The 15,072-nt window shown below is 41.1% G+C and overlaps 1 protein-coding gene across 19 annotated transcripts in view; it reads right to left on the reverse strand.

Moving 5' to 3' along the window:
• The window catches only part of MICAL2 (microtubule associated monooxygenase, calponin and LIM domain containing 2), a 163,516-nt gene that overhangs the window by 14,799 nt on the left and 133,645 nt on the right, over positions 1-15,072 (reverse strand). For 17 of the 19 annotated variants that reach the window (XM_084519769.1, XM_084519762.1, XM_084519758.1 and 14 more), the window contains 3 exons: positions 10,161-10,258; positions 6,598-7,963; positions 987-1,081 (listed from right to left, as the gene is read on the reverse strand). In XM_084519769.1, the coding sequence (XP_084375895.1) occupies positions 987-1,081; positions 6,598-7,963; positions 10,161-10,258 (1,559 nt within the window). The remainder of the gene's footprint in view (positions 1-986; positions 1,082-6,597; positions 7,964-10,160; positions 10,259-15,072) is intronic. The other 2 variants (XM_084519751.1, XM_084519749.1) reach the window with 2 other exon arrangements.

Genomic DNA, 15,072 nt, shown 5'->3' on the forward strand with positions numbered 1-15,072 from the left:
AAAATGCTCTCGGGTAACAAAAAGACCCACACTTGTTGATAACTTTTCCAAAAATGCTACAGCTGCTCTGCTTCAAAAGGCTTCAGCAACTTCAGCATGTCCTTACCCAGCAGGGCTGGCAGGACATGCAGCCACATGTTCCTGCACTTCCCCCTCTTGGTGCTTCACTTGGTCTGGAGCTGCACAACTGCACTTCCATTCGAAGCCCCACTTAGATCTCAGCTTGGCTTTTTATAGTGTACTGGGCAGCCTCTTGCCTCCCCCCACCCAGCCTCCCAAAGCAACAAATCAAAAGGCCACCTTGTACTATTAATTCCACTTACTGATATTCCCTTTATGGGAAAAAGGTAAACATATTTCTGTTGAGCTATTCAGGCAATAAAAGCTCTTCAATTCTCTTCAAATCAGATGGGTATCGAGAGTTCACTGGTGATTTAAACCCACTGCTCCAGTGAGACACAAGAGCTGAGTTAGGGCTTAGAGATGTCGGTGTGCAGCAGGCCCTTCCAATGTATGTGATCTGGGTGTGAATTCATAGCTCATGCAGCCATGCTGATTAGGGTAAACACAGCGTTTTCCATGCAATCTGCTTGTAGTACCTCACAAATGAAGTTGTATTTCCGTATGGGAAATCTGCATCTGTTTGGTTTAATTTTTTCAATGGTTTGCTTGTTGGACTACATATTAAATCCACTTATGAATGCTGCTTCAGAGTGGTTTCTGTAAAACATGTCTATTTGTCCAATTAAGACCTCCTCTGTCAACACTGGTACAATCAGGGGGAATTACAGATCCAAAGAGGAAAAAGAAGTTTTGATATCCATCTGTCATAGTTTTAATCTATTTTTCTATCCACTTAACCTCTACTAAAAAAAGTTCCAGTCCCCACTTTGAGAAATCATGGTGTGTTTTAGATCTAAGTTTATGATGAATCTTAAATATAGTCCAACTGTGAAAATGTCTTTTTGCTTCAGACTAAAGGTTACCTTATGTGTTAATGACAGTTTCAATTCAAATTCATCCTCGGAGGAAGAAGTAGAATACTCAGCAGCCTCTTTTCTGACAGTTGGATGTTCACATCCTAAAATGAAGGAACAAAACTATCAGAGGTAAAAAACCAAAACACAAAACTGTTCTTTAACATATACAGACTCTTTGCACCTGCCCTGAGTTCCACTTTGCAGCACCCAGAGCAATTTGGAAATTTGGTCAACTGTGATAATTAAATTTTGGTCACTGTCAAAAACTCTGCTTGCATATAATTGATTTTTTTTTTCAGGTATTATGGACAAATAAATTAATTCCTTGAGCCCTCTTCATGTAGCATGGTGTTCTGAATGCATTCAACATTCATTAAAATGTATATCTGAAGTTAGCCATATTACCCTAATGATTGTATAAGGCTCACTATACAGTGTAATTGAATGCAAAAAGTCTGAGCCAGCTCTTAAACAAATTACCCTTATGTGGCTTGTAGCATCTGGCACCCATTTTTACTACATGACATCTGCTCAGTGTAAAATAGTTGGCGTCAGAATGTCTGGTCATATAAAAAAATCACAAATGTAATCAGAAGCAAATGGACTAAAAGAACAAGGCTTTATCACACAGCCTCATGCAATATAAATATTTCATTAATTATGTCTAAACAAACGTCACTTATTTTTCTGCTTTAGGAATATTATCACATCATTGAACTGTTGATTAAAATGCCATAATAAGTCAGAAAAATCCATACATCACAACAATGCACTCCATAAGGAAAACTCAAAGGCCGCCTTTGGAAGAAACATGTTTTCAGAATTATAAATTAAATTACATTTAATTGCAGCAATTTCCATCATGCCTGTTTTCCCAGCATCTCGTTTCAACTGTGTGTAAATATTTGAATTTCTTCTTAATTTGTCTAATTCATAGATTCATTCTCTCTATTTAAGAAAATAAAACTGCCTATGCCACATCTGTCTCTATACTTCAACCTGCTACAGGGTTAATGATTAACAGCTGGGCAACATCTTGGAATTGTACATTATTTACAGCTAACAATGCCATTTTTCTTTGTAACTGCTAGGTAATGTTTGGATTTCTATGTGCAAGTTGTATTCAGATTAAAATCACTTCCCATTCTTTCATTTTAAATGTTTCTTCGTTTCCTTGTACTGGATTGCAGCCCTGAAACAGGACTTCTGTCTTAAATTCTAATTTAAAACCTGAATCCAGGAAACACGTTTATTCCAGGGGGTAAAGCAATGAAAGCAAAATGGAAGTAATTTGTGGTAAGAAAAATATCTGGTTTTAGAAGCACCCAGTCCTCATGCTCAGTGAAGCTGCAAGCTCAAAGGGTCTTTTTGCGGGATAAGCAGGGACAGCCAGACTCAAAAGCCTTTGCCAGTGCACAAGATGGAGGAAGGCATAGGGGGGTATCACAGTCACTATTTCTTTTGAGGAGTAAACTTACCTGCCTTGTTTCTCCCCATGTAACCAAACATTTGCAGTAAGTACCCTGCAGTCACACCACTGGTGAAATCAAATTCCATAATATGCAATCTGCAAACCTTCCAGGGAGCCCCAGCAGGGCTAGCCACACAAGCAATTACACAATCCCGTTTTTCTCTCAGATCTGGGAATAAGCGATTGCTTTCCTGTGTCCTCCTCTTTGAGCAATATCAATAATTTAAAGAGCATTACAAGGTCTAGAGGAAAAGCAGCCTTCTGTAACACGAGGGCACCTGCCTCCTCCTTGGGACTGCAACTCAGGAGCTGTGTTCCTTTTTGTTACCGAGAGAGGGCCACTGACTTCTCTAAGGACTTTCAACAAGACCCATCTCGCAAGCATGAGGAAGCCAATGTCAGGGCATGGAATTGAGTTATGTCCACAGACCTGCCAGCACCTATTGGTTATGGAGAACTAAGCATTAGCAACTTGCTCTGAAGAGAAAAGCCCTTTAAATTGCTCCAAAACAGACGGTTAAGGGATGCTGCACACACATTTCCAGCATACCTGACTCACGGCTGTCAAATCACAGGGAACTGAGCATTGGTATTGAATCTGACAGCATTACAGAATACATTTCAAAGTAGAAAATTGTAAGAAACATCCAATTCTTGATATTGGGGTTTGATATCTTCACATATATATGTCACGTAAGATAAATTGCATCTGTAAATTACAGTTCCTCACACCTTGGTAATCTGAGGGTGGGTCTCAAAGACACTTTGCCTTGGTCTAATAGCCCTGGCACTGAATGCCATCAGCAGTAAAACCCTAGCTGCATTCTGTAGGAACAACTGAACCAAAGTCCAGTGCTTTTGCAAATCCTTTTCAACATATAAATCCAGGCTACTGGTTTTCCTAGGAAACTTGAGATCCTCTGAACAGAGAGGGAGGTGTCATAAGGAAAGGTTTAAAAGGTTACAGCTTCTGTTGGAGGGAAATGCACTCCTGATTGTTCTGGAGATTTATAGGAAAAAACACCACTGGTGAAATGCTGTACATCACAGCTCACCTCTGCTTCCTGGAGTGGTTTTGTGTCACAGTAATGACTGCAGTCTAAATACACAGAAATTCTTGGAACGGGAACTATTTTTATAACAGCATTTTTATAACATGATGTTACATTAATGTGCTGGCTTTTTCTGTAAGTGTCCAGGATTGCATATTTTTTATAAGGTTGTTGGAGTTAATCATTGCCTCTCTAAGTACTTCAGTGTTTTACAGAAAAGAAAGGTTAAAGGACACATCTCTTAGGGCATTGGTGTCCCAAAACAGACGGGAATTTGCATGAAGTAGGAGATGAAAAGAAAGGCCTGTAGAAATCAGTTGTCTATTTGGTTCCACATCTCCGCTTTTCCACAGGTTGTTCATGTGGTCTTAGGCATGCAATTTAATCTTGTAGTGTTTCAGATCCCTAAAATATAAAATCACTGAAATAAGAGTGTCCTAGGTGACATGAATACTGCAGTCATGAAGACTTTCAATAGTACAAAGAGGCAGTAATGGGAACCAGGTACAAACCTAAAATATTTGCAAGTAATCCCTAAAAGTGCACAAAACCAGCAAAGTGAGATCATAGAACATCTGATTTTCTTATCATCTAAACTGGTAATTCTGCTTAATAAAATGAGCCACGTAAACATTCCAGTCATAAATCCAGTAAACATTGCAGTCATAAATCGTCATAACAACTCTCATCTACTCTAAGGAACAATTCTAAAAATGTATTCATATGACTTCAGCTCAGTCAGTGACAAAAAAATATTCCCTCTGTTTCTTCATGAGTGACAAAAAGCAAACCCTGGGTCACAAACAACTACCAATAAATCACAAGCTTTGTGAAACCACCACCTTCAGAAGGTCTGTCTGTGAGTCAAAGCTAACCTAAACCCTGGATCTACTACTGAGGCTTGTTGCAGATGTTACAGCTGGCTACCACGTACACAGAACACTAAGAGAAGGCAGACACTAAGCTGACTGCAACTCTCTCATACAACCTGGTTTGGTTCTCTTTAAACCGTCCCCCGTCCCCCCCCCTTGTGGTATTAAAGATTTTTAATACTTCTAAGTAAGACAGCTCTTTGGCATTTTTATTTTTTTAATTTCAAAAGGGCAAGATGGCTTAAGTGAGATCAGTTAGTCATCCAATTGATCAATTTTATTGATCTTTTTTTAGATTCCACCCAAATTTAGATTTAGATTAATCTTTTTTTAGATTTCACCCAAAGGTGGAAACAAGCAACATCAATAAAGCCGCAATGGTATTTCTGCAGCAAATCAAAAAACCAGTATTGCACCTACAAACCTCTGTATTGCTGTTTGGGAACACCCGTGTATTCTACAGGCAAACTTACCTAGGATTTTTTTCAAATTAATCTCTCACTGAAATCAGTGCATGAACCCTCACTGCTTCAGTAAGAGTTGTCCTAGGTCCCGGATGCACAGGCAGTCTGTATAGGCAGATCTCTGCACAGCCCCAAATTTCTAAGCAGCACTGAGCAAAAGCCAAGCATGGGCAAATGGCTAAATCAAAGTTGTATTTTTTAATTTTGCACAGACTTTGCAATGCCCGTATTCAATAACTATAATAACTTAATTCCTCTTTTGGCTTGCACAGCAGAGGAATGCAGCACATTATTAAATCATCCTTTGTTCAATTTTTTTTTTTTTAAATCTAAATAAAGTATAGTATTATTCAAACCTAAGAACATCTTCCACTTTAGTAGGAACAAAACATATCAGTTATTATAATACATTTACTTAAGAGCAAGTCAACTTGGCTTGGTCTATGGGTGATGACTTTTATAGGCTCAGAAAAAGCCTTTCGTTTGAGACCACAGTGTGAAAAGCGTGAACACTAGCAACTCCCTGTGGCTTCAGAGCAGTCCTTTGCATCCTCTGGCTCAACAGGAAGGCCTGGTTTTGCAAGTTGTTAGATAAAGAAGGCTCCAAGAACCTGATCCAAAAGCTCAGGAATGATAGTGGGAGTTATTCTATTTATTTCAATGAGTTTCACATCAAGTTCTGAAGCAGAAAGGTTACAAAAAGGATCTGGCAGCTCAATGTAAGCACTTCAGCAACTTCGCTTATACTCCATTCCTTGTACATGCATTATTTTACACACAAATTGTTATTTTAATGCTGAGTTTGGGTCATAATCTAATAAAGTAAGGCATAAACAGGTATGCCAATAAAATTCAATAGGTTATTGAGTTAAAAAGCTGTGACTTTCTGTAGTGGGCTTTTGGAAAGATAGATTATAGAGAAAGACAGGTGGGTGTCTCTCTCATACCTCATATTTTATACCTTAAACTGTGCTGCACTTAATTCTTTCTGAGCCCATGCTCAGATTAATTTGGTTGCTCTTTGTATGACATCAATATTTCTGAAACTCATCTGCAACTTTAATATTAAGCTTGCTCTTGCAAACAAACATGAAAATCAATACCTTTTAATCACTGCCCAAACAGACTCTCAAATTGGTTAGAGCAGGTCGGTAAGGTGCTAATTCCTTACAAACTTAAGAACAAGGGGATATCAGTGACACTACATAGCTCCCAAAAGCATGCCTATATTTCAGTCACTACGGCAGCAGGCAGAACTGAAGAGACACCTGCTGAGAAAGCAGATACACAAAGCAAAGCTTCTTCCTACTGCAGCTTTATTGCTACAATATCTGAACTGGTCATGGAGAGGATAGCAAACATACTCCACATGGCACTGAAGCTTCCAGTGCTCATCCTTCCACTTGCCTGCTTTTCTCCCCTTTTCACAATGCACTCAGAGTCACAGAAGCAACTGCTCTGTATCCCTTTCTGCCCCATTGCTCCTTCTACCTCAGCAAGTATGTTTTTCCTGTCCCGAACACATTTGAATACTAGTAAACAGCAGACCAAATTTGTGTCCAACATGCTGTCTGTGCTCTGCTCTGACAACACCTTTAACTTCTAATTCTTAACCAAAGATACATTTATTAAATCTTCATATGTAGACAGCAACTCTGAGTTAAACATGAAATACAACAGAAATGGGATTCGCATGATGGCACATCAATCTTTTAAATGTTAAATGCTTGCAATAAATAATTCCATTCAGGTCCTCACCTGCAAAAGGAAAATGTAGCCTGTCTTCTGCAGAATGGTCCCTCATGAAAGGCAGAGATGACACAAGGAAATTCCCTTCTCTTTCATGAACCTTACTTTTCAGTCTATCAAAAAGTGACCCAAGACTACTCTTCTGTGTGGAATCATCCAGATTGCCCTTGGGAGCGTTCTTGGGTTCCCGAGATGAAGCAAGGAGGTACTTCTTGTTACAGGTAAATATATCATCCCTGGAAGCCACTGGAGGAGTTTCTTTAAACGTAAACTTTTCTAGGAGTCCTGGGACATCCTCCATCCTAGTGCAAGGTGATTTCTGAGGTATACCAGTGGTCTTGGAAGGCCTGCTTTGTGGACTGTAGACTGGGAAGAACAGCTCCTTGGTGTATTCACTTGGAGATATCTCTTCAGAGCTGACAGAAAAATTAGATGGAGTTGAGAGAGAATTGCAAGTTATTCCTAAATATTCTCCAGCCTGCTTCCCAATTTTAAGCTCCTGTGGCTGACTGTTATTTGCTCTGTTGTTATTACTGATCCTTTGGCTTAGGGAATAGCCAGGAGTACTGGGGAAGCTGAAGTAAGTTTTTTCTGAAGAGGCTTTGGATTTGCTGTCTGAGTCCTGCTTTTGTCCTTCTGTAGATGAGGTTAGAGGCTCCAAAATGGACCTCTTGATTGCATTGGCAATGAGCCTCAGTGGTGATTTTGGCTGGCTGGCTGTAGGCTCCTTGGCAGCTCTATCCAGATTCTTCAGAGCACCTTTCATGTCAACTGACAAAGCCGGTGGTACATCATCTGCAAATAAGAGAGGCAAATGATGAGATTGTTTGAACACACCTTTTCTCCAGTCAGTATTCTTATCCTTCTCTGAAATCTCCAGCACTCCTTTGTTTTGATTCTGCAGCCTGGTTCCACCTAAGTCTACCCCATTTGAATCATACAACATAGGTTGCTGTTCCGTGCAAAGCACCAGCCTCTTTTTTGCCTCCTTTAATTCTTGCTCAAACTTTTCTCCTGGGTGCCTTGTATTTTTCTCATCTTTTTCTTTCAAACACAGACATGGCAGCACTTTGGCATTCCTGTTAAAACCTTGTGATTCAGAGGTGTAATTCTGTTTGTTTTCATTCCAGCTCTGGCCCATACATGTTCCAGTGTGACAATCTATATCTTCAGGCTCCAAAAAATCATCAGTCAGCGTCCCATTTCCACGAGGGATCCGTGGAGAACCTCTGGCCCTACTCTGAAATGGATAATGAGGCACGTAGAGATGGACATCTTCATGCATCTCTCTGACTTTTTCTTTTCTTTGAGATACTGGGCTGCAGCGTTGGACATGTCCTCTTGTAACTTTTGGTGGATTCTTGTAAGAAGTCAACTGTCAAGTGTAAGGGAAAAAAGTTAACTGGTGTTAGAAAAATATAGTTTACTGTATCTTTTATTCTATATAATATTTTAATCAATTTAAATATTAACATGATACTAGTAATCATAATTTTTTATATATAGATACACACACATACATAGATGACAATACAATAAGAAAAAAAAAGAAAGCTTTTCTCCCTAAAGGGATAATATTTACCTAGGAGAGGAGATCTAATATTCTACGGGAAGTTTTAATAGTCTGCAAATAACGTAATTCATACTAAGAATCTGTCATATCTTTATGAATCATCTTCAACGTTTTCCTTGGAAAGAAAGAGTCCTATCTACAGGAAAATACACAAAGTCGATCTGCTCTATTCTCCTGCATACATTTCAGTTGCATCACATTACAGTTTACAGCAAGCACAGGAGGCCATAATCCATCCTCTCCAACCACTTTTATAATATTGTATGCTCACATGGTGCAGGTACAAATGAATGAAGTAACCCAGAAATAATTGTAAAATGCAAGATGGTAGTTTAAACAATTCAGTTAGTTCTCTTTTATTATTATTTTTCCTTTGGTGAAGATTTAAATTAATTACTCCAACCACTAAAACATTCTGCTGTAGACAGTAACAAGAATAAATGCTCACATTACGTAGCCAACAGACCAAAAATACAGTTTTTTTTTTTTCTTTTTAAAAGGAGGGGCATTTTATCCTCAATGCTATGAGATAATGGATGGCTAGAAGATTTAATTCCTGTTTCCACTTCTATGCCAGATTCCCAAATTCACATGGGTAAAGCCATTAATCTAACTTCTCATTTCCTAGATGCATAGGAAGTCGCATAGGAAGTAAGGTAATAATGATTACTTTCTGCTTCGTAGCTGTATTTGATGACTGAAATTAACACTGGCCAGGATCTCAGATAAAAACATGAGAAACACCAATAATCGAATAAACACCCACTTAATGTCTCTTTAGAGTAAGAGAAATGCTGCCAAGCGATATGTGTCAAGTGGAAATCGCAGCATGGCGATCATCCGTCCTTGTGTGCAGCATGGCCAGGCAGCATTGTGCTGCTCTGCCCTCCAGGGACGCTCCCTTCCTGGACCTATTGTGCTGGACCGGATTTCAGCTAGCACCATGGATGTTGAAGACTCGATTTTTTTGGAACGCAGACCCTGAGGTCAAGCAATTTTAATCACTTTAACCCAAGGGTGAGGACAACAGGCTAGGACACAGAGGACTTGGCCTGGCTCTTAGTCAGGGGGACAGATTGTGCTCTGCTCATGACTGTTGGTCATGACTTCTGCTACAGTGTCATGCTTGCAACAGGCCCACCCTTCCTCATCCTTAAAAAGCAGAAACTACAAAAGGAAGCCTAGGACTTGTAGGAACCTGAAGATGCTCATGAGCTGGGGGAGGTGTAGAGTCAAGAGCTTGCTGTGAATTAGGAAAAAAAAGTCTTCTGCCCATTGAATGCTAGTGGTAAACATCAGACATGGGCACATGTACATCTAAGGGCACTAGCAGCCTAAAGTCTCCCTGTCTCCTTTGCTAGGTTTCCTCTGGCCAGTGCTATGCAACTGCTTGACACCTCACCTCAGCTCTCAGATCTACTCTCTAAGACCAGTGCTGGCACTTGCCTCTCATCCCATAGCACAGCAACAGAGGGAGCATTTAAGCCATCTGGATGTGATACCCTCTTACTGCCCCAGTACTGACATGTGTCCTTTTGTCCAACACACACCACCTGAAGACCCACTTCCCATCCAGACCTATGAGCATGTGGCTAGACCAACAGCTAGCTCAGGAGCACCAAGAGCCAGAGATCTGGGGTTTGCTCTCCTTTGAGAAAAAACTGTGGCACAAAGCAAATGCCAGTGGCAACTAAGCCCTGTGCTGTGAAGGAAGCTTACATATTGGCTGACACAAGAGGTTAGTGTCCAAATCTCAGCATGATCAAAGTCTTAGTCTCACAGAAAGCAAATGTGACTTAGCCATGTGATTTGGGAATGGTTATACCAATCAGAGCAAAATCTCTTCCCTATGTGTAACAGCATAACTCCAACTTTTGCTGGTTACTGAGAGTACCAAAACTATGTAAAAGAGCAAAGGATGCTCAGACAATCCTGCTGCAAGCAGGCATGTCCCAACAGTAGTAGTGCTAGTGCTACTCTGATCAATTCTCTTTCATACCTGTGTTTGGAACTGATCCTCTCTGAGATCACTTTGACAGCTGGCTGAGCTCTCCTTCCAGTGTAGGCCAGGTTTCTTGTTAGAAAGCAGAGAGAAATCTGCCAAAAAACACCACCACCACATTTTTACTATCATATTCACATTATTACCTTAAATAAAATTCACAATTAAAGAACGACAATAAAAAGTTAAAGAGTCATCTGGATACACTTTTACCCTGAAGAGCTGATCTACAGTAATGAAGTTTATAGCCCCACTTGCATATGTATGCACACTATACAAAACACATGCTGACATTTTCAGCAGTGAAGCTGAATTTATTCTACTTTTTGTCTAAATGAAGTGAAGCATCTTGTGAGTTACAGGAAACTTCCTGGAAAAAAAGAAGTCAGCCTCTTTAAAGCACTTTTAGACCTTAAAAATAGAAGCAATAAAAACAACCATATATTTCTGAAGCCTTAGTTCTGAAAAATGAAGAAAAGTGGATGGGTTCTGAGAGGGCTGGCTAAAGAGAAAGAAATGAGAAACGTAACCATCTACATGCAGTAAAAACAGAATTAATTCCCTTCTCATAAATTGGGCTAAGGGACAGCATGCTGTAGGATCTTCAAGGATGAGGCAAGGTAATTCATTACTGTAGGCCTTAAACCAAAACTTAGTTGCTGGAAGAAAATACAGGTGAATAACTTGCACCTGAATGGAATCAGCAGAACTCTAATATTTGTGAGAGAGTTGGATATAATAAATAGTCTTTGGATGAAAGAAAAGTACACCTCAGCCAAGACATTACCGCATCAAGTTTTGACATGAGAAGTCTACTTATAGCTGAATTATCAACTCCAAATCCCAATTAACAGTTCTGAAACCCACAACAGTTCCCAGTGCAAACTCTGCTTCTTCTATTCAGAGATAAAAGCTCCAACGGACAAAAAAAGCTCCAACAAAAGCTTCGACAGACAAAAGCAACACACCGGAAAGATAGAATTCAGCTCCTGCACATGGACTTCAGAAAAGGGAAGCCAGGGAGAGAGTCCCGTTTTCCTTTCCTCTCACCCTTTTGTTCCCAATCTTGGTGCAATTTGTTACTCTCAGTCAAGACTTGAGGGAAACGATGAGCTGGAGTTCATTAAGGTACTCCTGTAGGAACCAGCATTGAGGGGTTGAACTGAGAAAAACCCAGCTTTGTCACTCGATTAAAAAGGACGCCACAACTCTGATCTGCTGCTGGTCTTGCTTTCTTTATCTTTTGGCAATGAGTTTTCAGGGAGAGAGCAAGAAAGAGAGTGTGAAAGTAAAAGCACCCTTCATATCATTTCAGACACATTGAGAAAGTCCAGTAATGGTCCTCTAAGAAAACATCATCAAACTTAAGCTCCTCCTTCTTCACTTTCACAGCCTACCTCACCCTCCCCCGGTTCTCACTTCCAGTACCAACACAACTCCTCCCCCTCCCCGCCCCCCCCAGGCTCCTGGTAGTGAGAGTGGGGGGAGAAGCAGCATCCCAGCGTGGCCTTTCCATTACCATGCATAACAGAGGAAATTACTTTTTTCCTCTGTGCAGCCCCAGGGGTCTGTGGGACAGCAGCACACAGGGGTGCATTGCTGCACAAGGACAGGGCAGCACAAGTGAGAGCAGCACTTAGCACAACGTCCCAGCTTGTTGCCTTGCACAGAGATTATTGACTTATTCCACTTGAGGCTCTGAAGCTATATTTGCAGCTTCATGTTAAAAACATGTTACTATGAAAAACAAAACAAAAAACAAAAACAAAAAAATCCTTAGGGCATTACCAAAATCTGCTTGGCCTTGGAGCTACTCGTGGTGACCAAGACAACAAATAAGAGTGTGGCGCTGTCTGTGGCTGCAAAACAGGAATTACAGATTTTGAAAGGCAATATCCTGCCCTGAACCTTTCAGCCAATATAGAAATGACACCAATTTCCTTTCTCTGGCTGCATACCTCGTGCTGTTTATGAAACATATGTGTTTTGGGAAATAAGTTTGAAAAGGAGACAGATTTTTCTTTAATGTGACTGATGATCATATGAATTCTTGTAACTAAGTATTAAGTGGATTAAATACAGAAACTAAGACTTACAGTGTTCCTCCAGAGAGTAAAAAATGCCTTTATTCTGTTCCCAGTATATGCTGAATATACTTTACACATCATTTAAGAGTATACTTGAGGTTCTGACACATTCATATAGCATGTTGCTTTCCTCTCAAAGACTTCTAGCTCCCTCTAGAGCCCTTCGAAGGCACAAGGAAGGCTTTAATAAAATGATGAGAAAATTAATTGGCAAACAATTAAGTAATACACTTGCTGAGAACAAGCTGAAAATTAATCAAAATTACGAGTTATCCCTGGTCTTTCCTTCTTTCCTTCCACAGTCTGTCTTTTTTCCCCTCATATCTGGAATAAGCACTATTTTTATTTGATTTTTTTTAAGAACTGAGATCAACTAAGGAACAATTTTAAAACCACCCTTTCAGTAAATCCAACACTTGATGTATAAGCCAATCCCCACAGTGTTTCACAGCACTCAAATACAGCACCGAGGCAGACAGACGCCACAAGATTTTTTGAGAGCACCCTGACTAGCTAGGCCATCTTGGGCAGAGGCATCCTCTGGGGTAGGATGCCCACCTGGCTGCTCCAGGGAGGTTCTGCAGAGAGCAGCGAGTCCTTCTCTGCACCTTGGAGGTACAGCCAGTCCCAGGGAATGCCACCGCAACGAGGCCTTTCTGCCTGCCCATCTGCCACAGCTGCCTCTCCAAGGACACATGTACATCTAAGGGCAATAGCAGGGTGTGATGGTTTGATGAAGTCCAGCTTGGTGGGAACATCTTCTACAGACCATGAAATAGCCCCATGTATCCTCTACTGATATTTAGTGAGTTATCCCAGACGTGGCAACAGAAGCCTTCAAAGGACCATGAAGTCCGTAGTGAAAGTGCTAGTGTGCAGCTAAGGGCATCTGACATAGTTGTAAGGCTGGTGCCAAGACAGAGATGCATCTTGCCCCCTTTTGTGAGACATAAAAAAAAATCTTCCTGTAATGGATACTTGCAAATAATCTTGAAGCTTCTTTTTGCAGTCAAACCAAGCAAGCCAACATACCTCTGCTTGAACATTGGTCCCATAATTAACACAGGTGGCCTATGAGCTCTGTTTCCACAACAAGAAACTTCTCCAAAGGCAGCTGAGACTGGGGCAGCTGCAGAAATCCCCCACAGAGGGCAGAGTTGCAGAGGGAAGCTGAGGGCTGAGGTGGAGCAACTCTCACCACCAGTTCCCAAAAGCCAGCTGTCTGCATGCTTGGAGACTGTGGTACTCAGTCACATGTACAAACCCCTTCTTTCCACCGTTATGTATTTATGCTTCATACTTATGGGCTATCAACAGCTCAGTCTAACAAATACAACTGTTTCTAAACAAGTTTTGGGAGGACTTGAGGTGCTGGTAAATGCATCCAGCTCCACACTGATATCAACAATCCTGCAGGTACCAGTGAGTCCCAGGGGACTCAGGAGAGGTGCAGCATATAATTGCGGAGGGGCTGTGCTGAGGCAGGCAGGCAGCCCTGCTAAAAGCAACAGAGATGTGACTGGGAACACATCTGGCTCATCTCAGGGACACAGCTCAGGAGGAAGATCACTTTGACATCGCCCTGGCTGTGAGGAGTGACCACCCTGCGTTTTGCAAGTGAATCACACACAGACCTGATTGCTATTAAGCTCAGTACATTCCTGTTTGAATCCCTTGGGCAGAGATGGGTCAGCCTAAATCAAGTGAAACTGTCAGAGGAGAAGAACCAGTAATGCTCATGTTGGGAGGGCTGTTAGTATTCTTTCCTCTTCAGCAAACAGAAACATCACCTGTTTTTTCAGCAAACAGTAGAGGATATACAAATAGACACCTCCAGGAGCATGTCTGGTATGCAGTGCTCAAAATATTAGACCTATTGATACACTGAACCAAAAGCAATCAGTGCACGTAGGTCTAAGGGCAGAATAGATGCTCTGTGATATAGGCACACCTTATTGGCTGATAAATTAGAGCTTAGCATACACAATTACGGCAGACATAACTTGCCAGCACTACTCCTTTTGCAGATGCCTATGCAGGACCATGACCAAGAGCACATTCACACAAGGCCCGAGCTGCTGACTTTCACAGCTCCCATTGTGGGAAATATAATTGAAACGCCACTTCTGAAACCCCACCAGTGCTGAGCTCATCCAACACACACACACAGACTGCACCCACACTGGAGAGGGAACAGGAGCACTCGGCACCCCTAGCTCCTGCAGCCCCAGGCTCCATCCTTCTGGAGGACAGCTGCTGGGGATGAGGTGCCTCCACTCGCCACCTGCCTTTCCTCACCCACTCCATGTGGCCCAAAAGCTTCAGACTGGTTTGGGGCAGGTGTGTTGAAACGGCAGTGTTTGCATAAAAGCGCATATGGACATGTATACAGTATTGTGAGGTTTTGTATCTCCTGTACAAAAGCCTGGATTACATAGAGTTGTTAACTTGTCATAGAGTCATTGGTAGATTTACTTAATGGTTTATTCTCTGGGAGCTATGGTGGTAAAAGAGTAGGAGATATAATAGGAATTAGATATGGACAGATAGATGATGTATGGATTACCTTATTAGTCACAAAAATAGGTAATAACCTATCACGTGACTAATAAGCAATCACGTGAAAAAGGAATTTGATCCTTTCAGGACAAGAAAATGAAAAAAAAAAGAGAAAGATTTGTTGTGTTTTAGCTCTCTTGTCTCCTTACCTCATGAGTCAAAATCACAAAAAATGTTAAAGGAAAGGACAGGAAGAATTTGAGAGAAAAAAAACAGGAGACAGTGCAAGTGGAAGATGCAATCTCTTCTTGGGCTGTACTCAC

This window comes from Aythya ferina, assembly GCF_964211825.1.
Source record: "Aythya ferina genome assembly, chromosome: 5".
Lineage (NCBI taxonomy): Eukaryota > Metazoa > Chordata > Aves > Anseriformes > Anatidae > Aythya > Aythya ferina.